Below are 24,405 nucleotides of genomic sequence, written 5' to 3'. Positions count from 1 at the left end.
ATAACAACAGAGCAAATAATAGAAAGTGCCATTTTTCCTCTTATCTTCCAGCTATTTGTAGGATATTTGACCAGACAGTAGGATCTAATAGCAAATTGCTTTATGAAGTTTAAGTGAATTATTTTCTATTGCAAAAAAGAACACCTTATTTTGGCCAGGTTTACTATTTTTTTCAAACATCCGCATAAAGCAGAATGTATTTACATTTTAGAAATAGGAACAGTAATGGCAAAAATTTCAGTGCCATCAGTATTTCAGTAGGGAGGTCTATACCATATTCTACCAGGAATTTCCTCAACCCTTTAGAAGGAGCAGGGAAGGGAAAACATCTCTGGAACGAGGTACAGCTTAAACGGTACTGAGCATGGTACAGGGACTGGAGCTCAGTCTTTCACAGAGTGGAATTGCCAGTGTGGTCCCCAAGGCCAGCCCGCACTCTCCCACAGGGTTCCCTGGGTTAGCGCCAGCCCAGACACTTCCCTGTAGGCAGTAAGGATGCAAGCGCCCTAAGTCGGGAGGTTAAGAGAGTTTACCAGTACGGAGATGGTCAAGCCACACCAGCCTGCCTCCAAGCCAAGGACTGGCACTGTTACATTCATAACATAGAGGTAGCCGATAAGTCCAGTTCCTTGCTATGACAACCATGAACACTATCTGTCATATGCATGTCAAACTTTATATTAAAACTAACAACTTTTTGCCTTCAAGGATTCTTTACTCATTGGTTGCCATGGAAACTTCTTATTTCCTACCTAAAATTACTGTTGGCCAGTTTACTGAGTTTCTTCTTGTGCCAGTGTTGTCCTTTACTTTAAAATATTCTTCCTTTCCTGGTATTTAAAGACTGCAGTCATATCTGCTGTAATTCTGGGTTAAACAAGCTAAGCTCAGCAGTTAGTCTTCACTCCTAAAACAGGCTCTTTGTTCCCCTGATCAGCCTGGCAGTCCTCTCGGCGTCTGCTGCAGTTTGACTTCACCACTCTTGAATTAAGGTGATCAGAATATAGTATTGCAAATAAAAATTTCAGGGAAGTAATACCTCCTGTGAAGAATGAATGTCTGTACAGGAATTAGTTTACCAGATATACTACATTGGCAGCTCACAGTTAGCTTGTGATCAATTAATACATTAGGTCATTCTCATCCACAGCGATCTAAAACTAACTCCCATCTTACCAGTATAAATTGTCACTGTTAGCCCTAGCTGCACTTTGTATGAGTAAATTCACACAATTATTCTGGTCCTCGAGGTCCTTTCAATCTGCCTGACATCATAATTCCCCTCTGTATTAATAACCGTGTCATCAGCAAATTTAGTATTGTATCACAGTTATTAATGAAATAAGATTAGTCCACAAGACTTTAAGAAACTCCTTGAATAAACTCCATACACCTGATAGGTTAATCTATCGATACACACACCAATATGCTCTCCCAAATGAAACATTCATTTCCCTTCCTCTTTAGCCAACTCCTTTCTAGTTCTCTCCTATTCCTTGCTATTAATCATTTCTCATATAAAAAATACTTTGAGGATGTCCAGATAGATTAGATGAACTTTATTTTTCTGCCCAGAAAACCAGTTACCTTATCAAGTGACATGGCCTGATTTCCCATTTCCCCTTGGTTAACCAGTACAGCCTTTTATTTCCTTGCCGGTTATCTTCCTAACTTCCTTTATCATTCTTCCCTTCAGAATACGTGCTGAAGTATCTATTGCATCTGACTGCATTTGCAACCATTGCAAATGTTTCCCTCATCTTAAATGAAGGTGTCTGTGCTATTCTTCAATCACACAGAAAGATCGTCACCTTCATATATCTGTACTTGAAAAAGTCTTTGCTATTATAACTAGAGTTAAATGTGCCAGTACTCTTAAATCTCGTGCCTGGAGATTATCTTGTTCTCCTGGCTTTGTGAATGCATTAGCTGAAGACGCAGCACTATGTCTTTGATAAAGCACACTATATACCAAAGATGCTTCACAGAGATAAGTAAGGAACTCATCTGCAAAGTTAGAAGAAAGAACAAAGAGAGAAAAAGAAAATAAAAGCAGCCCAGGCAAAGGGGTATATGTTTTTAAATGAGGTTTAACGATAGAGAGCTAATAAATTGGAGAAACATAGGAAAAATGTTCCAGAATGCTGCAGAAGACAGGAAGAAGAGTCCAACCTGGAACTCTGCTCCAGTTAACAACCCATCTCCCAGAGTTACTATTTTTATGGTGCTATGTCCTAAGATCGTGTCAGTCCTAGAACTATGTTCCAGAACTTCTGAATAAGAGAACAAAGCCCTTGAGCCCAGGAGAACCAAGATTTTGCCCTTCCACTTCAGGACCAGGATGACGGGCCTCATCTGGCATGCCAGAAAAGACAGAAGAGCAAATTCTACAGCCTGCAAAGCACAGGAGGCATCAAGTACCCCACAGGCCAGTGGCTGCATGTTTTTTCATGCACAAAATGCACCCTGAGTATCAATCACTGTATGGTGACATTCTTTTATTAGCAGTAATGGCTATTAAAATCAATAGTTAAGCAGATACTGATCTTCCTGCAAGAGAAAAAGAAAAAACAAGAGAGAAACCGAAGGATTTGATTACTAAGTGAAAACCTACATCAGTTGTTCACATGCAGATTCAACTGTTCCTGGCGCTGAATTCAGCTACCTGAATCCCCAAATTAAAGGTGTGCATCAAAAAGATATCTGGCTTGACCTACCTTAGTAGAAGTCTTTTATATTTTACAACATCAAAATGTTAATTGACAAAACATATAATATCTAATATATAATATTGCACAGCAGGGACCAAACCATGATCTCTCGGCTTCTGATCTGTAGGACTGTAAGTTTACAGCTGGGAAGGACAGAAGGATCTGTTGTCAGCTAAAGTTCTGTAATAAAGACATCACACCCCTCAATTTCTCTTGGGCCCTCAAACATACTGGCTTAAATCATTTGGAAATTATTGATAATCAAATACATATGTACTGACATGAGTTATACACGCATACGACAAATGGCATGATTCCTTAACTATTATTAATACACGTTATTATCTTCAATTCACAGTTTCCTGGTATTGCAGTAACTGTTGACCTAAACAAGTCAGGGGAGGGAGGGGAGAAAGCGGACTTCTGCTTTGTTTGCTGTTGGCATTTTAACCAAGAGCTCTCTTTGCACCATCAATAATGGAATTGTACTTACCAAGAGCGTAACAGCCGACTCTCTGGCATGACACAAATGCACACTTCTTGTTGACAAAGCCTTGTCACAACATACCAAAGCTGTGTCACTTTCGGGTTACAAAGGCTCAGGAAGATTAACGTTACTCTAAAACTAAGCAAATGTTTAGTTCCCTTGGTTATCCCTTTTCAAAGCAACTCAGAAAATTAATGCCTCTTGTACAACCAGGTCACACCATGGCAGTAAGAGGAGTTACCACCTCTATGTAGGGAAGACCATTCTGAACCTCCATGCTCATTACAAATAGGCGTGTGCCTTCTTTCAAATTAAGATTTAGGGCCTCTAATTCAGTCCCTTAGTCTATAAATAGTATATAGAGCTCAATACTGATAAAGAAGTCAGCTGCATCCACAAATGGATTCTTGAGGAAAAAATCAGAATACGCCTATGCCCTGTAAAAATATGTCCATAATTACATTAAAAATCATAATTCAGCATAATTTGGCAAGTCATTTCCATGTGTCCTGGTTTCAGCTGGGATAGAGTTGATTTTCGTCTTGGTAGCCGGTATAGGGCTGTGTTTTGGGTTTAGGATGAGAACAATGTCGATGATACACTGATGTTTTGGTTCTTGCTAAGTAGTGCTAAGCTGTTGCTAAATAGGTGCTAAGTGGTGCTCACACTGGTGAAGGACTTTTCAGCTTCCCCTGCTCTGCCGGGTGCACAAAAAGCTGGGAGGGGGCACAGCCGGGGGGTGCTGAACCCAGACTGGCCAAAGGGCTATTCCATACCATGTGACGTCATGCTCAGTATATAAGCTGGGGGAAGAAGAAGGAAGGGGGATGGATGGATGGATGGATGGATGGATGGATAGATAGATAGATAGATAGATAGATAGATAGATAGATAGATAGATAGATAGATATTGGTTTGATGGCGTTTGTCTTCCTGAGTAACCGTTATGCTGATGGAGCCCTGCTTTCCTGGGGATGGCTGAACACCTGCCTGCCCATGGGAATTAGTGAATTAATTCCTTGTTTTGCTTTGTTTTGTGTGCACGGTTTTTGCTTTGCCTATTTAACTGTTCTAATTTATTTTACTTCAATTATTAAACTGTTCTTATCTCAACCCATGAGTTTTCTCCTTTTTACCCTTCTGATTCTCTTCCCCCATCCCACTGGTGGGGAGTGAGCGAGCAGCTGCGTGGTGCTTAGTTGCTGGCTGGGGTTAAACCGCGACACCACATTAAATCTTTCTTTCAGGACAGAGCTGCAAACTCTGAAACTATGTAAGGTCAGATTAATAGCTAAGAACTCTCCTGTCCACGTTTTTTTTTTGTTTTTACACTTTATTCAGGATCAGCAGTAAGTCAGCCATACCAGAATTTGAGAGTAATCAGTTTCTTTTGCTTCTGCAAATTTGCTTTTGCTAATATCCAGTAAAATAAAAAGAGATAAAATGGAAACATTGTAAACTAGCAAAATTGTCACTTATGAATTTGAATTACACAAGCTGGAAGGAAAGATGCTTTTAATGAAGGAATGCATGAAGACTGCTGAGACCGCTCATTAAACTTGACTGTGAAGATGCAGTCACAGCTCCTATTAGCGAGCTAGTGCTATCAGTCATCGCTATCTCCAGTTCAGTACTGCATAAATAAGGTTTGCTGGTGGAAGTGTTAAAGCTACCATAACAAATCCTGCTCCCTGAACTCACTTCGGGACTCTCGCTGATTTCAACTCATTTCTTACAGACCATGAGGACAAAGCATCAAATGCTCTTTAGCCTTGCTCACATGAGGATACGAATTGGAAGCAACTCCTCATGTTGTGCATTGGCAGAACCTTAAGGATGATTACCTGGAACTGTACTTGAAAACATTTAATATGCTTACTTCTGCCCTTGGCCTTAACACATTTAAAAAACAAACGAACTCCATTTTCCCGTCTTCTCACAGAACCAAGAAGCACCCGCAGACACCACAGAGAAGAAATAATTGTAATTGTTGCTGTAATTGCACCTTTATCTACTGCCCTGGTCTCTATCACCTAGAAACCTCCTGTTTTTTCCTCTCTTCCCCATGTCTCATAGCAAAAGCAGTGGTTCAGAGCATCTGCCAATCTTTTAGGAGAAATAAAAATCTTCTGTTATCATAGTATATAATTTTTGATGTCCTCTTCCTACACCAAGATCAAGCTGCAAAGAGCACTTGATCACGCAGGAGGAGAAAAAATCATGCTGTGACCTCAGTAGTATGCTTGCTTCTATAGCTATTTGCAACTCTTCTCCAAATTGCATTACTTTACCCACAATACTCCTCTAAACAGGGAAGAATAAAGAACACATTAACACATAAGCAAGCATGAATAACAAGTCTTTTATTGAATGAGCAATGCTGATGACATTCAACCTTAGCTGCTAATTTTGGAGTTGAAATTTAAGAGGCCCTTTTTGCATTATTTCTTGAATGAGATGTATTATGCACACAATAATACAAAAATGATCTATAGAGATGTTGATTATATTTTGAAAGAAAATTTTCAGTTGCAGGAAGGTAAACAAATTTTCCTAATCCTTCTTCGTCAGGGGTGCAGCAGTATGCCTAATCTACACTTTAGTATTATTTATGAAAACAGCACCATAGCTACTAATGCACCTGTGAAAGACAAAGGCAGTGCCGGATTAGAAAAAAGGTATGTCCTCCTCCATGCTGGCAGAGTAGGGGTCACGATCAGCACTGCCAGCCCAAGGGGACCGCAAGCCACAGCTAGCCTGCTGTTTGCTTTGTTGAAAACGCAGGTTGCAGTACCAAGTTGACAGTAACGCTACCAAGCAGGTGTTGGGCTCCCGTCACCCGAAAACTCGAAAGAAGAGGGAGTATCCTCATTCCTTCACGTTAGGTGGTGACACGTTAGAAAGCTGCTCTCATCAAGCCCATGGAGGGAGCCTAGAGCACTCTTGGGGGCCACGTTAGAGCACCTAAACCGAGGCCTTGCCGAGAACGGTCCTCACCCTTGCCCAGCACGCACGCTTTGCCTCTGGGAGACACAGCAGCCCGCAGCGCGGCCCAGCCAGCGCCAGCTCCAGCACCACCGCCCCGGCCCCGCACGCCCCCAGCCAGCCGCCTCGGCGAGGGGCCAGCCGAGCCACCGCCACCGCGCCCCGCAGCCGAGATGCACCCGCCGGCCGGCGCGGCCACCCGGCCGTTACCGCGCGCGCTTGCCCTCGAGCCCTTCGCTGCGCAGGGCCGGCTGCCCGCCCCACGCGGCCCGCGAAGAGAGGGCACCCGGGACCCTCCCGCAGGGCCCGCAGGCGGGGCACGAGGGCGGGAGCAGCCCCTCCCGCGGGCAGCGCTGCGCTCCGCTCCGCTCCCCCCTGCCGCCGCCGCCGCCGCCGCCGCAGGCGCGCGTGCGCACGCCGCCTCCTCCCGCCGACCCGGCACCGCCCCCTGGAAACGCGGGCGCCGCGCCGTGACGTCACGCGCTAATGGCGGCGCCCGCAAGCGCACGAGGCGGACGGTGGCGTTAGCGGTGGCGGCTGCTGGGGCCCCGCGGTCGCTCCCTGTCCCGCGGCTGCAGAGCGCGGTAAGCGCCGGGGGGGAGCTCCTCGTCCCGGGGACTGCAGGCCGGAGCGGCCCCTCGGGCCTCCTGCCGGTCCCGGCAGGTGTCCGGACCTCCCCGGAGTTGCCGTGTGCGGCGGCGGAGGCCGGGCCGGGCCTTGGGCGGGTGGCAGCCGGGGTAGGCAGGGGCGGGAGCGCTTCGCGGCCTGCGGGGGCTTATTCCGGCGATTTTAGTTTTATCCCCGGAGCTGTTCGAGGAGCGAGGCTGTAGGCCTGGCCTGCTGTCGTTACATTTAAGGCCATTCATGTTATTTCCGCCAAAGGAAAAGAATTATGCCTTGCGTTCCCGCCTGTTTGAATATCAGCAATGTAAGCCTTGTTCTTTTGATCTGATGCCCTGTTTTTTTACCCCCCATTCTTTTTAGGTAAAAATGAAGGCCAAAAGAGGAGGGAGATTTAAGTCTTCCTTTAAACTGAAACAAAAAGGTATTGAAGTAATAGGAAAATGGAAAACTGTGCAAATCGACCCTAATCTATTTGCTGATGAGGAGTTTCGAGATATAGTGTGCTTGGAGGAACTTACAGAGTACAAACTAGTAAGTTCCTCCAAAGTGGGGAAAGTAAAAGAGAAAAAGAGAAAGACTGAGAGTGTTTCAGAAGAAGGCCATGAGGAGGAGGAAGAACCTGTCGTCCCTCCCAAAAAGAAAAAGAGAAAAAAAGATTTGAGAAGCAAAACAGATAAAAGCGGTGATCCTAATGCAACAGAAATTGATGTGCTGGCTCATAAAGAGGCAAAGTGTAACAAAATAATTGAAGCAGCAGATTGCGAGGACCATGGACATGTGGCTGAGAGCACTTCAAGCATAAAAGATGCTCCAAAGAAAAAGAAAGTACCTAAAAATAAGACTTCTCAAGGTCAAGAAGCTCTTCCATCAGTAACTACTTCTAAAAAAGTTAAAAACTGGACAACAGAAGTTTTATCTGCATCAGCTGATCACAAAGCTGATGTGTCTGCGTGGAAAGACCTGTTTGTACCCGAACCAGTGTTGCGGGCCTTGAGTTACCTGGGGTTTAGTGCTCCAACTCCTATTCAAGCCTTAGCCTTGCCTTCTGCCATCCGGGATAATATGGATGTTCTTGGTGCTGCAGAAACAGGTACAAATCCGTTAAACTGGTTGTATATGCTGGGAGCTTCCCCTCTTTAAATGCAGCTTATTGTTATGAGGTTTTATATGTAGCAGAAGAAGCATTTATATCGAGAAGAGCTTGTATTTTCTGCATATCCAATATATTAGTAATGATTCTTTGTGAAGCGTTAAAACTTTGTAACTTACAAACACAGGACATTCCATCTTTACAAAGTACAGCGTGCAAAGCTTTGAAGTCTCAATGAGTTTTTATGCTTTTGACAAAAGTCTCTTTTTCTGTTGTTTCTCAAATTGTTTCCTATTTTGGGAACAGTAAGGGGATATGCTATAAAGGGCAGAATTATTGAAACAGAGTCGTGTTCCAACAGCCTAACTTCCATGGGTGTCCCTGTGCCAAGGCAAAGCAGAGAACTGCGTTCCTCTGAAGATGATTCAGTACTAGCTTGGAGTGGTAAATAAGTAGTAGGCACAGTGTTGGGCATTGTGAGTATAGCCTAGGCCTTTATCATAGCAAAACAGGCCCACCCTGTGCCCTGTCTCTGGGCTCGTCCTGTACGTTGTCACCAGCCCTTCTCACTGCTTGTGCTTGAAGTATTACGTTGATGCATTAACTGGAGAGGTACTGTCTCTTGTCTAGCTTGTGATCAGCTCATGCCTTTGAGCATTGCTAGCCTTTGTGAAATCTGTTATAGCTTCTTTTTTACTTAAACAATGATATGAAGTCTCAGAGCATTACTTTCCCTCTAACTTTTTTTGCTGCTCATACCTTTGAAGTTTTGTCTTCTTTAGCAGTGAAACATTTTTTTTCCCCCATAAAAACTAAAAATAGGAAGTGCAATTGGAAGTTGTGTTGGTTTAAAGGCTTCAATTGCATTCATTTCATCTGTTCCAGTTGCCTTATCTCACTGCTTGTGTTGTAAAGCCATTTACTGCTCTCGAGCATAAAGGTATAGTAACTAATAAGATATGCAGTCATTTGCATTTTTATTTTAATTAGAAGCTAGGCTGGTGCTATTAGCTTTAATAAGATTAGAAAACCCTGCAGGGAGTGTTTTTGAAAATGGAACTGAAAATTTAAATGGTGTTTTTCTGCTGCAAAAAAGTGCCATTTTGGCAGTGCTGGAAAGCAGATCCCTCTCTAGCTGCAGAGTGGAAAGCACGGTTGGTGGCAGGTTGTGTTGTTGCTGTCTGATTTTGCGTAATCCTGAGGTAGTAGAACTGTGTTTTGCTCATTTATTTTCTTCTTTATGAAAGAGAGCCAGGTTCTCTCAGAGAGCGCAGTGGCTTGCCAGTGTTCCTGTAGAAACTTGGGAGAGGACGTGGACAATTGTCTGTTAGGAAGTGTTGCAGCTGGGAGAGGCTGAAACTCTCCAGTTCTTTTTTCTACGTCCTACAGCTTCCCGTAGCATTGGGCCTGAGGGAGGAAGGTGACAGGTGAAACAACTTGTGGTGGGTTGACCCTGGCTGGATGCCAGGTGCCCACCAAAGCCGCTCTATCACTCCCCTCCTCAGTGGGGCAGGGGAGAGAAAATATAATGAAAGGCTTGTGGGTCGAGATAAGGGCAGGAGAGATCACCCACCAATTACTGTCATGGACAAAACAGACTTGACTTGGGGAAATCAGCTTAATTTATTACCAATCAAATCAGAGTAGGATAATGAGAAATAAAACCAAATCTTAAAACACCTTCCCCCCACCCCTCCCTTCTTCCCAGGCTCAACTTTACTCCTGATTTCTCTACCTCCTCCCCCTCAGCAATGCAGGGGGATGGGGAATGGGAGCTGTGGTCAGTTCATCACATGTTGTCTCTGCCACTCCTTTCTCCTCAGGGGAGGACTCCTCACACTCTTCCCCTGCTCCAGCGTGGGGTCCCTCCCATGGGAGACAGTCCTCCACAAACTTCTCCAACATGAGCTCTTCCCACGGACTGCAGTTCTTCATGAACTGTTCCAGTGTGGGTCTCTTCCATGGGGCGCAGTCCTTCAGGAACAGACTGCTCCACTGTGGGTCCCCTTTGGGGTCGCAAGTTCTGCCAGCAAACCTGCTTCAGTGTGGGCTTCTCTCTCCACGGGTCCTTCCAGGAGCCTGCTGCAGTGTGGGCTCACAGCCTCCTTCAGGCATCCACCTGCTCTGGCATGGAGTCCTCCAGGGGCTGCAGGTGGGTATCTGCTCTGTCGTTACCCTCCATGGGCTGCAGGGGGACAGCCTGCCTCATCATGGTCTTCACCAGGGGCTGCAGGGGAATCTGCTCCGGTGCCTGGAGCACCTCCTCCCCGTCTTCTTCACTGACCTTGGCCTCTGCAAGGTTGTTCCTCTCACATATTCTCACTCCTCTCTCTGGCTGCAGTTGCACAGGTTTTTTCCCCCTTCTTAAATATGTTATCCCTGAGGCGCTACCACTGTCGCTGATGGGCTTGGCCTTGGCCAGCGGTGGGTCCGTTTTGGAGCTGGCTGGCATTGGCTCTATCAGACATGGGGGAAGCTTCTAGCAGCTTCTCACAGAAGCCACTCCTGTAGCCCCCCCGCTACCAAAACCTTACCACACAAACCCAATACACAACTATTCATCTTCCCTTTTTGGTAGCAACATAGGGGAGAATGGCAAGATTTTGCTGTGGCAGTAGATCCCTGTGGAGATCAGATGCAGAGAATGTTAAGGCTTGTTGTTTTTGCAGTGGATCTAACAAGTTCTGTTAATTACCATGTAGAACTAGTGAAGTTAAGGAACCAAATTTTATCTCTGTAAAATCTAAAACTTTAAAAAAGCATGAATTAGCTTGAGCTGTAGTATCTGGGGGTACGAAGATACACTTTTCTCCTGGTTTTGCAGGCCTGGCTATGGTATATGATCTGTGTGTTGTGAAGATAATGTGCCCTGTGAGGTGATCATTTGTTTTAATTTGTGAGTGAATCTAGTGCCTGCAGAATAGTCCTGATTATCACAGACATAATCTAGCTGGGTGCAGTACTGACATTTGCACCAGCCAAACTGCATTACATTTAATTCAAGATCAGCAGTGTTCACCTTAAAAACAGATGTTCTAGTAATACAGAATCTTATTGTATAAGTGCTCTGCAAATGCAGATTATAACATTTTCTGCTTCAAGTGCAGAAGTCAAAGAGACCTCCCAGACATGCAGAAAGGTGGGGAAGTGGATACGAGGAGACTTTGCAGCAGTGTTGGTCAGGTTAGCTGTTCATTAACTAATATTAAGGTTCTCCCCTAAATAGGCAAAATTCTGTGTTACTGAATTTGGCAAACCATTACAGGTTTGTGATATGGAGAAATGATGCTCAAGGAATTGAGATGAGATTTCCAGAGGACTGCTTCCCAGCTGCGGCCTATTACAGGAATGGTGTGATAGTGTTTTGTGCTCTGGATGCTGCTTTTGTGATCAATGAACTGATATTTATGAGAACCTCAACTGGGGCGGCTGTGCTACCAGGCTTCTCCTGGTATCTTCATTAGTGACAGATAGTTCGGAAGGGAATATGTGGCAGGGATGTGACTTGCAGTTTGGTACAGCGAACCCCTGAAATGAAAGTTAGGGGAGCATTTTTGTATTTGACAATCACCTTCTCTCCAAAGTGGATTATCTGTTCTAAATCAGATTTATGTGTTTTGATTATAAAAATGTGAGCTGGTGATAGATCAGAAAATTAGACAGTGGACTACTTCAAAATACAGTTTCATAGAAAGTCGTAAACACAGTACTGTAAATTGAAGCTGGAAGTGAATCCTTCAAGTACATTCCAGTTTGTCCTTGGCCTCATTTGCTGTTCCCTTATTTGGAGAACATTGATCAGAACTGTCAATTAGGGCATGGTATTCTCCTTACGGGCATACAGTTCTTTAAAAATATCTTGGCTGCAACTGCAGCTTTTAAAGACCGCTTTCAGAGCAAATGAATCTGCCTGACCTGCTAGAGATTGGAAAAATACCTGTTCCCCAGGAAGTATGCTATTGGTGATGTCAAGGAGATGTATAAAGGGAACAGGAGAACAGATGCTATTGCTGCAAGTTTCTGGTCTTCTAAAGATCAAGAGTTTGTGTCTGTTACAACTGTATGTTTTAAGAACGGTGTGTGATTGGCTGTTGCTTGTCTCATCTTTTAAAATAAATGACTTCTCGGTCTGTATTCTTCTTGTTTGCTTTTTTTAGGAAGCGGCAAAACGCTGGCATTTGCAATTCCAATGATTCACTCTGTGCTGCAGTGGCAAAAATCAAATAGCTCAACAACCAGAAATGACAGTGTTTCTAAAGAGTCCCATCAGCATCATGATGAAACAAGATGGGAAAATGAGGATGAAGCAGAAAAACTAACCCATCAGCAGGCTGAAGATAGTGGAGATGAAGATGATGCATCTTTCACAACAGGCTGTGTGAAGGTGCTGGAAGAATTTGATTCCAGTGACGAGACACATACTATTGGCTCCCATAAAAAGAAACCTCTTCTAGGACTGGTCCTTACTCCCACAAGAGAATTAGCTGTGCAAGTAAAACACCACATTGATGCAGTTGCAAAGTTTACGGGTAGGTAGACCCCTCGGGCCATGTCCCAGATTATGCTGGGTTTGGATCTTGACATCGGTGTTGAGCCAGAATGTGTGCCACAGTTTCTTCTGCATCATAAAATTGGGGTGACTTTTGAAGGGTTGGGGTTTGTAGTCACTAATATTTGAGAAATGCATTAAGATTCTTCATTGAGATCCAGTGGAACTAAACAGTTAATGTGGGATATTTTGCTTTAAAATGTTTCTTCCTTCAAATAGCTATTGACTCGTGCTTTAGCAACACAGAATCAGTGCTAGATACCCAGCCACAGCTAACTTTGTCCTGGTTTTGGATGATATAGGTAATACATAAAGAATCATCTCATTATATATATATATAGTTATATGTATTTCATAGTTTCCTTTTTTGACAGATATATCCATCAATATAGATAACATATATATCTCTCTATATATAATTTTGCTCTATCTATCAAAAAAAATATTATGGCCATAAATTTTAAGGGTAGAAGGCATTGCTGGATTCTCTGACTTACCTCTTACAGTAGTCAGGCCGCAGCATATTGCTGGGTAACATGCGTGATGAAAGCAATTCCATCTTGTTCCTTCCTCTTCCAAACGAGAGGTCAGCACATCTGTTGAGTGAATGATTGATGATGTGAAACTGTTCAAGATGGGGACAATTGGGAAACAACTCCCCACTTCTCCAATAGTAGTATTTGTTTATTTATTGAAGACGATACGTAGCGCAGTAAACTGCTTTTAAGCACATCTTCCTTTTGTGTCTATATGTCCTGCTGTGCTCATCAGTCTACAGCTGATTACAAGGCTAATTTTAACTCCTAGCCTGAAATAATCAATTTATATCAGTACGGTGCCGATAGGAGCAGTGCTATTTGGGTGTAAAAATCTGCTGCCCAAGTGATGTATGGTTGCTGCAGCAGGAAAGAAAACATGTTTTGATGTGGGCTTTCTTTATTGTCTCAAATTCATTTTGAAAAAAATCCCCACCTGGAAGCATGGAGTTCCACAAGTAGGGAAGAGAGATCTGTGGTAGCTTGAATACTGGAGGAATCTTGCACAGTAGCATTGAGTTTGTCACGGGCCAGTGTATTCTTTGAAGAAGTGGGGTGAAATAAGCCATGTGTGGAGTCTGTGCTTCCAAAGCTAAATTCCTTTTAGTACCTGAGCAAATAGCTTAAAGCTAACATAGGGTCTCTGCGCTACTGTGCAGTCCAGAGAACCATTCATTGGGAGGGAGCATTCTTGTTAGGATTATTCCATAGCAAATGAGCAGTTATTAGCAAGACAAGCATTTCTCAGTCTTATTTTTGGAGGAGCCTTCTGGTTACTCATAACAGGAACATGCTTGTTCATACAGATACAATTGACAAAACATGAGATTCTGAAGTACAGGTAAACAAAGCTAACAGGTATGGGGGACTTACATGATTCTTCCTGCTATTGGAAGACAGGTGCACTAAAAGAAAGACTACTTTATTTTTGGCGTCTAACTATAATGAGGATTTTTCTGCAAAATTGAGGGCATTGCTGCATGTTCAGTGTTACATAAAACCCCTGAAGTTTCCTGGCCAAAATACTTGCTGAAAGTTGCAGTATAGACTTTTTATAATACTTCTTTGAGTGGATGCATGTAAAGACATTCACTGATAAATTAGTGAGATAAAAACTATTATTTATATGTTCTAGGCATTAAGACTGCAATTCTAGTTGGAGGCATGGCTGCACAGAAGCAAGAACGTGTACTGAATCGAAAGCCAGAAATTGTAATTGCAACCCCAGGCCGTCTGTGGGAGTTAGTTAAAGAGAGACACCCACATCTTTCAAATCTTCGGCAGCTCAGGTAAAGGTGCCTTTTAGACTAACTGCTGGATACTGACCTGGGTGTCACTGCATACTGATTATGTTTACTAACTGATTACATAATTTAGACTATGTAAGATCACTTATTTTTTTTGCCAGAGTGTTTTATGGAAATGCACAGTAGTTATATTGATGGAAGGAAATGTCAAGTAAAGCAAGTAGCAAAACCCTCATTTTTCCTTTAGAAACTTGATTTTTCAAAAAGAAATGTGGAAGGCTGCTGTAGCTACCCCAGCATACCTGGTGTTCCTTTGGGTTTTACATGCAGAACTTCCCTTATGTGTTGAGCAGGAAAAGTTCTTTTGAAGTGTATCAGATTTGTATTTATCTGCACAAGTGTATTTTTACTGTCTGTTTTCTATTTGACAGGTGCCTTGTGATTGATGAAGCAGATCGAATGGTTGAGAAAGGTCACTTCTTAGAGCTGTCTCAGTTGCTGGAAATCTTAAATGATTCACAGTATAACCCTCAACGACAGACTTTTGTGTTTTCTGCCACTTTGACTTTAGTCCATCAGACTCCCACAAGAGTTTTACAGAAAAAGAATGCTAAAAAGATGGACAAGACCACCAAACTAGAATTGTTAATGGAAAAAGTAGGAATAAAGGGCAAACCCAAGGTGATAGACTTAACAAGGAAAGAGGCTACTGTTGAGACTCTGACAGAAACCAGAATCCACTGTAATACAAATGAGAAGGACTATTATCTCTATTACTTTCTTCTCCAGTATCCAGGAAGAACCATGGTCTTTGCAAACAGCATAGACTGTGTAAAGCGCCTCAGTTCTCTCCTCACAATCTTAAATTGCGATCCTCTTCCTTTGCATGCCAACATGCACCAAAAGCAAAGGCTGAAAAACCTAGAAAGGTTTGCTGAGCGAGAGAGGTGAGTTGATTTTCTGCTTCCTAGTAAAGAAGAAAAGAAATCGTGTAAAGGGTAGTGAGGAGAGGAAACAGCTCTGTTAGAGTAGGAGCAGGTTGGGGGAGTTGGCTGGGGATGCAAGTGCCCCATTCATGAGCCCAGGTTACTAACTATTAAGGATGAGGTTTCAGAGGATGGTTGAGGTGGTCAACTGGAGCAAGTTCAGTGGAAGGCCACCAAGATGCTCAAGAAGCACTTGCTCTGCAAGGGGAGAAGTTGAGGGTACTGGGTTTATATCACCTGGGAAAAAGACTTTGTGGGGACCTAATGGCAGCCTTCCAATATCTTAAAAGAAGGTTATCAAGAAGATGGAGCCAGGCTCTTCACAGTGGTGTGTGGTAGGTGTTTGAGGGCTAACAGGTGCAAGTTGAAATGAGAGACTGAGGCTGGATATAAGAAGGAAGTTTTTCTCTGTGAGGACAGTCAGGCATTGGAACAGGCTGGTTGTTCTTGGAGGTTTTTGAGACTCAGTTGGATAAAGCCCTGAGCAACCTGGTCCAACCTTCTAGCTAATCCTGCTTTGAGGAGGAGGTTGGACTAGAGACCTCCCAAGGGCCCTTGGAGCCTGAATTATCCTGTGGTCTGGCAGCTCATTGCTGCTGAAGGAGCTTTCACTTGCCCTGTTTTCAGCCATATGCTTTTATAACCATCTTGCACACCTCTCTGCCCCTGTGCCCTGGCTCTGCAGCTCATTTGATCCTTCTGTAAGTTGGTTCATCTCACTAAGCCATCAGAAAACTAACCACTTGTTGCTGGGTTAGGGTTTTGCAGGTTTAGTTAGATGAATTAGCTTCCTGATAGTAAAGGTGTCCTAGAGCAATGCAAAAGAAGGGGCAGTTGTGCCTTTCAGCAGCAGTGGGCAGTCAGGTTTACTAAGGCAGGCCTGTCCTGCCATTTTAAGAATTATTGTCTCCTGCTGGCTTTGGGATGGCCTTTGGGAGGAGGTTGGTGGTCTCAGTGCTTCCATAATCCAGAAGCCTCACAGTTTAGTCCTGCTGTGAAGTGCTGCGTGCTGTCTGACTGTGTGGCAATTTGTACCTTGGTAATAGACTCAGGCAGGGAGAACAGAGCGTGAATTGCCGTGATAGATCTGCAGTATCCCTTGGCAAAATGTAGTATCGATAGCATTGGCCTAGGCCAGACGGGGCGTTTTCAGAGACTGCAGATTTTCAAGGCAAGAAGAAATCTATGAGACCATCTATCACGGCCTCCCGCAGATTGCAAACTGTAGAATTTTCTCTGTTTATTTCTGCTTTGAACTGTGTAGCAATAGAGTGTGCAGTCAGATGCCATAAAATCTTAACAAATTCCCATTACCTACAAGTAACTCGTTTCAGTTGCTGGGAGATTTTTTTAAAACTAATTGTTCCATACCCTAGGGAAACTTTCATCTCTGTAGTAAACTGTTTATATAAAAGAATGACTTGTTTGAGTAGTTCTTCATTTCTAGGGGTAAGGAGAAATACTAATTGTCAGAACAGAATCCCTCCTCTTTATATTTCTAGCTTTTAATTTACTGAGAGAACTTATTTGAGTGCAACTTGGTAGAAGATATTTCAGCCCCAGAAAGCTGTTAATTAAATCTGTAATGTTAATAATGTGATTTTTCTCGACTGGTGAAACTTGTAATAACCTTTCTGTCCTGCCAAAAGGACTGTGTTGTTAATGGTATGGTCCTATCAAGCTAAAGATATTTTTAAACCCAACCTGGGCAGAGCACTGAGAAATGTGATGAAGGGGAGCATACCCTCTTGCCAAGTGGTTGGATTAGGTCGTTGAATAGTGATTTGCACTAGCATTCCTGTGAATTGGGAGAGAATAAAAGCATAGGAAAGCAGGATCCAGCAAGGTAGTGAATTTCTTTATTGGGAACAGAATAGACCTGCTGAAGGTAACATTTACATTTTTTTCTTTAAGAATTGCTGTTTCAAGATGCCTCTGATGTAATATTGGGTATTGTTTTCTGCAAGGGCAAACAAATAGCATATTTCCAGCAGATGATATAGTAAAAATCTGTTCCTTAAATTGCTGTCGTAGAATTCTGGGTCGCTGTATTTTATGTTCCTTGGCAGATGGTTTACTCTTCAATTTTATGTTCATTAATTGTTACCACTTTCTCAGCTGTGTCCTCCTGACAACAGATGTTGCAGCTCGTGGTCTTGATATTCCCAATGTGCAGCATGTCATCCACTACCAGGTTAAATATTTTTAATGTTTTTGCTTTTAATGTTTTGGTTTTTAAATAAGCTTTTGCTGATCCAAACCCTGAACACTATAAAGCTGTAATTCTTGGTCCTGTGTCTAGTATAGTCCCAAGTATAGAGATTTAATCATTATTAATGTAACTGTCCTGTAGTGCTTTGTACTTAAGGATCTCATTGCTGCAGTGCCTGACTGTGGTAGGTAGCACTGCATGAATGTGTGATTATATATGAGAAATGACAACAGATATGATTCTCCTTGCTTTTTGCTTAACTTTGATATCCAAAGTTGTCACATGACTCAGCCTTATAACTCTTTTCTGAGGACGGATACAATTTTTTCCTCGTTTGCAAATGAAATGGCAGAGGGTCAGAAGTTAGGAGAGACTCACAAAAGATTATGGAAGGAAGAATACTGGACCAGAGAACAAGAAGTGTCTCTAGACATGATCTTTTACTTTACCTTCAGCTGTATTACATGCAATGTACCATGTGTATATAAAAAACAATATTCTCTCAGCGAAAGCATGACAGGTTGCTGCTAGCTTTTCATGGCCAGCTTCATGGTTTTTCTGAATATTTGCAGGTCCCTCGAACTTCTGAGTTGTACGTACACAGAAGCGGCAGAACAGCCCGAGCTGCCAATGAAGGCCTTAGTCTATTGCTGATCGGCCCTGATGACTTGATCAATTTTAGGAAAATTTATAAAACGTTGGAGAAGAATGAAGAGCTGCCATTTTTCCCCGTTGAAACCAAGTGCATGACTTCTATCAAGGTAAAGAAACAATAATCTTTTCAGCCTGAGTAGTTGCTTGCATACTTATATTACTGCATTACTCATCACATTCTTTCCACGTTTCAGATTAAATTTACCCTTCAGCATGTGGATTTGAAAATGAAGTTAATCACACTTTACCTTTTTTTAAGCAATATTTGTGATGTCTCCTCAATAACTGGCCCAAGAAGGGTGTTGAAACATAGACATTACTTAAACATTTTTCTTGCATGTTGTTATGTAGAGCTTCTCATGACTGGATTCCCCAAAACAGTGCAGGGAAGCAAGTATGTTTTGTGACTGGGGAGCTGGGATGGCTTTGTTAAGTACATTGCTTAAAGCCTCTTGTGTTAGGACTGGAGAACAGTAGCAGGTCCAGGGATCTTCAGTGGTCTTCATCTGCCTCTTCTCAGTTGAAATAATGAGTTGTCTGCTTTTCTAAAAGTTCCTATACTGTGAGGCCACAGCTGCCATTGAACCCTGTCAAACCAGGTATGTTTCCTTTTTCTAGGTTATTGCCCATTTTAAGGAGAATTCAGTCATTCACTAACTCACCAGACAGCCACTGGTTAGGATTTACAAAATGATATATTTTAGAAAGCATCTAGTCACCACAGTACTTCTCAAATAAGAGGCCATTTCATGTCTTAGCATTCTCTTAACAGTTTGTGTGACGTCAGCCATGTACAAATGGGACATATTTAAATACTGCATTTGAAAGGAATTCAGCTGGGGTTGGAGTATCTGTATGCTGCACAGTCATTGAGAACAGGAGAAAAATGCAAGCAGTCAGATAATGCAACAGATACCTTCCTTAAGGTATTCTGATTCGTGCTTATCCAGTTGGCTTGGACTGAGCCCAGGGTTTACCCCAGTGGCAACAGCAGTATCCTCACCTTACGAATGTCAGCAAGTTTCAAAGCTCAGGCTTGCTGCAAATGGGGTATTTAGTGTGAGTCTTTCAGGAGATGCAGCTTTCTGGAAGAGGGAGAAAATCAAAGAAATGCTTCCACAGACTCATTTTTCTCCTCTTGGTAGTAACAAAGAGAATTTGATTCCCCCCCCCCCATCTTCCCCCCCCGCCCCCCTCCACCCGCCAAATGTTTCTGGTTACTGAAAGAAATCTGTTGTTTTTAGAGTGTTTCTTCAGAGGTCCCTTCTGTGTTTCTTGATGAGTAGTTCTTGGCTCTTATCATGCTCTGTCAATTAATGGGCAAATAAATATTGTTTACACACTTAAATTTTCCTGCCACCATCTCACGATCTTCTCTCCTATCCGTAATAGTGCTCCTCTCTCCAGAAAATGTGTCTTTGTAATTGTAATTGCAGAACTCCAGCCTCCTAGGCCCTTCACATGGTCAGGTCTCATTTACGCTTTGCCCTGGGCTTAATCACAAAGCTGTTGTAGTTCGGACTAATAGTGCTGCTGGTTCTGTATCTGTCCCTTTGGCATGCTCCTTCCCTGGTTCTGCATGCCTTCATTCAAGTTCAGGAAAAGTCTGAAGGTATTTCACACTTGGGAGGAATAGAATTGGTGAACCAGGGTAGAGAAGAGAGGACTCAAGTTTTACAAAGATGGAAAAACTATTTAAAATTTCTTCTAATGATTTACGGAGAAGTGACTGACTTTTTTTTTTTTTAATTAACTGCAAGTTTAATTTCCTCTCTCTGTGTGTTTTAATTATCCTGGCAGTTCTGGCTGGTGCTGTTACTGTGTAGCATCAGACTATTCTGTTGGGGTGGTAGGGTGTCAAGCACTGGGTTTGTTTTGTGCAACCACAGGCACATTCCAAACAGCAGAACTTGCTGCTGGGTTCATTATTATTTACTGTCAGTGCAGATTTTCTTTCCGTAATGCATTAGGTATTTAAGACAGCTTGACGCAGCTGGAAGGCTGCAGGTCAGGTTAGGTTTGCTGGACATCTTCGTTCCACCTGTGTGCAGCTGGGAAGAAGGACAGGACATTTTGTCCTGTGCCTAAACAAGATCAGGTGCATTTCTGAAAACATGAGTAGCTCCTTCCACATGGCTTGCAGGAGCTTAGTTCTTCAAAGTTGGACAAAGCTAGCAGCTGCCCCTTATTGCTGAGACTAGTAACTTTAAGATCCAGCTGTACTGTGTAAATATGTAACTTGGAAATTATTAGTATCTGAATCATGATTTGTCCTTGATGTCTCTGAAGTGTTTGTAATGATGGGTTTAAAGAATGAGGAGTTAACATTCAGGCATGTTTAGTAGTTGAGATGGTTTAGAAGTCAGATTCTATCATGGATCTGAAGAAGGAAAACACTTTAGCAAACAGTGACATCGTTATTACATGGGGCATCTGCTGGGACAGCAGTAGGGAACAAAAGCATGTCTGCACCTCAGTTGCATTGTAATGCATGCTCTGATTCTGCTGAAGTGCCCCACAGTTAAACCTCATCACGTCTAAAATGTTCTTTTGTTGCAGGAGCGGATGAATTTGGCACGGCAGATTGAGAAAGCAGAATTTTTCAACAGTCGGGCAAAGCAACACAACTCCTGGCTCCAGCAAGCTGCAGAGGCACTTGAGATTGATCTTGATGATGACATGTTAATGGGCAAGTAGAAATGCTTGTTTATGGGTGTGCTCAGCTGGTCCCATAGCAGTGGCGTCCAGAAGAAGCCCCACCATGACAGAGGAACTCTTAAAACCTGTAGGGCAGAAGGAGAAGGAAAGGAGTGTCGTTACTTAGTACTGTGTGTTGCTGGTGTTTTCAGGATGATTGTGCAGTAGATAGTGCTGGAGCTTAGGGACTGAGGTGTGGCAATTCTGGCAAGTTGCAGACAAGTCCACATATCATAGGACAAGAACTGTTTAGCTTCTGGCAAACGTTTTAGGGTAATCTAACAGCCCAGTATGTCCTGTTTGAGTCTTGTCCCCTCTGTGTCAAAGTAAAAACTGTTTCTCCACTTCTGCCTCTCTCTCTTATGCCCCTGTAGTCAGGCAGCAGGACAGGAGCCTGACAGCTCTATGTGGGAACACCCAGGAAACACTAGCAAACACCAAAAATTATGTGAGCCTTATGTAGGTTGAGTTGTGTGGGCTAAATGGCCAATACTTGTTGCTGAGGTTTGTGGTGGTATGTTAGAAGTAAATAATTTCTTCTATTTTTAAAATTAAATGTTCTGCAGGCTGTGCCTGAGAGAACGTGTAGGGCCATGCAACTACAGATGCCTATTAGTTCAGTGCCATGAAGATTTGCACTGCTTAGATGCACTGCAAAATGCCACATTTTGTTCAAATTTTAGGAGCTGAAGGTATGATTTCCTACCAGTTCTTTGAAGGCATGCTGAATAGGGGTGCTGCCTGGGTCACTTCAGCTGTCTCTAACCTGTTAGCTGCTAAATATGCAGATGCCTTAATTTCGAAGCATGTTCAGATTAATGTTTTTTCTCTCCTTTATTCATGACTGGACTAGCTTGTTCTCAACCACTTTGCAAGCAAGCACTAATCGTCTCTGTCCAAACTGTTCAGGAGAGCTCTCAGATAATTAGCACTCTGCTGTCTTGTTTTGACACAATCTGAGTATGCTGTGCTTTGAAATGAATTTCAAAACAGCACATCCAGTCCAAGTAAGTTGTGGCTCCCGAGTGAAGCACTTTGTAATTGCCACCCAGAATCTTGCCAGATTCGTGCTTTAAAATGTATTCAGTCTCTGGTTCTTCTGTAGCTTGTTGGAGACCAATTAAAATCTCAGTCATTCTTCCCATACATGAAATGCCTCTTGCACTGTTACAAAGGATTTAGTAATGTCCTTTCAATTTACATTACAGCAACCTTGATTTCATATATTCTCCCCAGTTCAGGCCTCTGACCATATTAACTATCTCCAGTCTTTTCTATGCCCTTCTTTCTCCTGTGTTATTAAATCTGAGCACCTCATTGTTTTTTACGTATAAGGAGGAAAGGGCTTCCTGTTTTACAGATGCTGAAATGAGGCATGCATAAAGTAATGAAATACACAGAAGATTCTGCCTGAGCTAGGAGCCCTGGGTTACCTTATCCTGGGCCCTCTTTCCTTGTGTTCGAGTCTGTTCTGGGTTGAGAGCTAACTGAATGATTTAGCAGAATGATACCTGGGGCATAGTTACTCAATAGTCAGGGTTCTTCTTGATCTTGTTATCTGGGTGATCTGGAAGACTGTATGGGAGTTGAGTGACCTTGTTAGAAAGATGAGATTAGCATCTGCCCCTAGCACTACAAAAGCCTGGTGAAAGAGGTCAATGCAAGTTCTTATCTTGTTGTAACATTCTGTATCTTTGATTTCTGCCCCAAGGAAGAAAAGCTAGCGAGGAAGAAGAAAGCCAGAAGCAAAAGATGCTGAAGGGGATGAAAAAGCAGCTAAAACATATGTTGTCCCAGCCACTGTTTAAAGTCCTTATGAAAACTAAGTACCCAACACAGTCTGGAAAACTACTCTTGCCTCAGACATCAGTGGGTATTTCAGAATCTGCTCTGGGTACCGTGTCCAAACAACAAGCCAAGAAGAAGAAATCAGTAAAATTAAATTAGATAACTGAACAAGGTCACTCAGTGAGACAGCAGCAAGGACAATCCTTAGCAAGGCTGTCAGTGCTTATGGAGGAACTCAGCTAGAAGACATGTAGTATCGGAGGATGTTGCCTGTGTCTTGGTTGTGCAGGCACAAAGCAAAATGTTGATTTAAAGGGCTCTGTTAACATGCATTTAGTTACTGTTGAATCTTGCCTTGGATCTTGTTTCCTTACGTTCTTACTTATTTTTTCTTAGTCTCTGTATTAATAGAAGTTAATTAATTTTGAAATCGTTCTGTTTATTACTCCTTTTTGTGAGATGGGTAAAAGTTATTGGGTAAAATTCACTGTGGGTGTACTGTAATGATAAAACTTGATTTGAATTTTAATGTCCTTAAAGGAACTGGGAAGGTAGGCTGTATACAGTCTGAGTACAATCTGAGCTGGTGGTAACGGGAGATTTGGCTTTTACGGGAGCCAGCTCAGTGAGCAGGGCAGCAAATATAGGTAATGTTACCAGCAGATCTCCAATTCTGGTTATGGAAATCTCTCCCAATTTTCTTTCTCCTCTGATAATATTTATCTTTTCTGTTCTCCACTGGGTCCAGTTCCCTTAGTCCTGTGTTAATATGTTTTAGAATGTGCAAAAAAAGTGAAGGTGGCAATGGGCCAGGACTGACCTTTGGAGATGTGTAGATTTTTGAGGAATAAGTGTTGCTACTCAGTGTTTTCTTAATTCATATTTGGCGTTAAGTTTGTATTTGAAAACATGTTAGAACCATGACCTTTGCTTTAATGGAAAAGATGATGATGTTGTGAAATGTCACTTTTGAAGAGTGCTTCCTGATAATTATGCTTTTAAATCATTTTAACCTGACTCGGGCAAATAATTTTTAAAACTATTTTTAAAGATATGTCAGAAAAATATATTTTGAATTTTTGTTAAATTATATCTGCTATAAAACCCAAAGCCTGTGTCTGTTTTCAATCACTTGAGATTTCTAAATTCCTCATAGCTGATGCCCTTTGCACTTAACATGCAAGGAGGGGGGAAAAGCACCCAAAAGGTAAGACATAGCAGTGGGATCTGTATTGTTGGGAGCACAAGGAACGTTCACCTGCCGGCTCTAGATTGTGCTGAGGTTTTGTGTCTCATACAGTATAGAATCAGTGTCACGGCAGTGACAGGAGGCATCGGTTTACTCAGCTAGTCAAAGAGAAATCTGCCTATGGAGTTGAATGCCCCCTCCAACCACTTGCTGGTTGTGTGAGAATTGCAAACTCTATCTGTGTAAATAATCGAAGGCCTCCCCTACTTTTCCCTTGCTTCCTTGCATTACTGAAGAAGAGCTGTGACAATTTGATCATAAGCATACAAAGCTTATCAATTACATATGAAGCGTTCCTTGCAACGCACTGTTTGTCTCATGCCCTTTGGTGCAGAGGGGGGAAGTTTTGGGGAGGAAGAGATGGTAAGGTGCTGCTTCCTCATGGATGTGAGAACACGACAGATCTTTGGAGTTAATGTGACATCTGAGAAGAAAAACAAGAATTTAAAGAAAGTTCCTTGTAAGGAAAGCTGAAAAAAGGACCTGACCAAAGGCAAGCATACCCTCATTCCTTTTCTGTGCTATTTTAATCACATTCTTACATTATGAAAAGGAAACTTGCATTGATTTTGCATCCCTGAAGGCACTGA

The 24,405-nt window shown here is 42.7% G+C and overlaps 1 protein-coding gene across 2 annotated transcripts; it reads left to right on the top strand.

The window, feature by feature from the left end:
- Positions 1 to 6,653: 6,653 nt before the first annotated feature.
- DDX24 (DEAD-box helicase 24) lies at positions 6,654 to 23,670 on the top strand. 2 transcript variants are annotated; one of them, XM_087747605.1, is made up of 10 exons: positions 6,654 to 6,767; positions 7,168 to 7,897; positions 12,055 to 12,426; positions 14,118 to 14,271; positions 14,661 to 15,176; positions 17,334 to 17,409; positions 18,000 to 18,188; positions 20,641 to 20,770; positions 21,632 to 21,785; positions 22,490 to 22,621. In XM_087747605.1, the coding sequence occupies exons 2-9, from the start codon at positions 7,174 to 7,176 to the stop codon at positions 21,736 to 21,738; spliced, it is 2,268 nt and encodes a 755-aa protein (XP_087603731.1). In that variant the 5' UTR covers positions 6,654 to 6,767; positions 7,168 to 7,173; the 3' UTR covers positions 21,739 to 21,785; positions 22,490 to 22,621. The 2 variants fall into 2 exon arrangements, with proteins under 2 accessions (XP_087603731.1, XP_087603730.1); XM_087747604.1 differs by lacking the exon at positions 21,632 to 21,785 and having other exon boundaries at positions 22,490 to 23,670.
- The last annotated feature ends 735 nt before the right edge of the window (positions 23,671 to 24,405 follow it).

Source organism: Nipponia nippon, unplaced genomic scaffold, assembly GCF_047370975.1.
Source record: "Nipponia nippon isolate SJK-2023a ecotype South Korea unplaced genomic scaffold, ASM4737097v1 scaffold_11, whole genome shotgun sequence".
In the NCBI taxonomy this organism is placed as follows: domain Eukaryota; kingdom Metazoa; phylum Chordata; class Aves; order Pelecaniformes; family Threskiornithidae; genus Nipponia; species Nipponia nippon.
Note: the sequence above shows the minus strand (reverse complement) of the source record. Positions and strands in the feature narration are given on the sequence as shown.

Bases quoted from the DNA above. Each gene is read 5' to 3' on its own strand.
- DDX24 (XM_087747604.1), top strand. From the start codon at position 7,174: ATGAAGGCCAAAAGAGGAGGGAGATTTAAGTCTTCCTTTAAACTGAAA. The intron at 12,427-14,117 runs GTAGGTAGACCC...TATATGTTCTAG, and splicing joins TGCAGTTGCAAAGTTTACGG to GCATTAAGACTGCAATTCTA. The intron at 18,189-20,640 runs GTAAAGAAACAA...CTTTTGTTGCAG, and splicing joins AGTGCATGACTTCTATCAAG to GAGCGGATGAATTTGGCACG.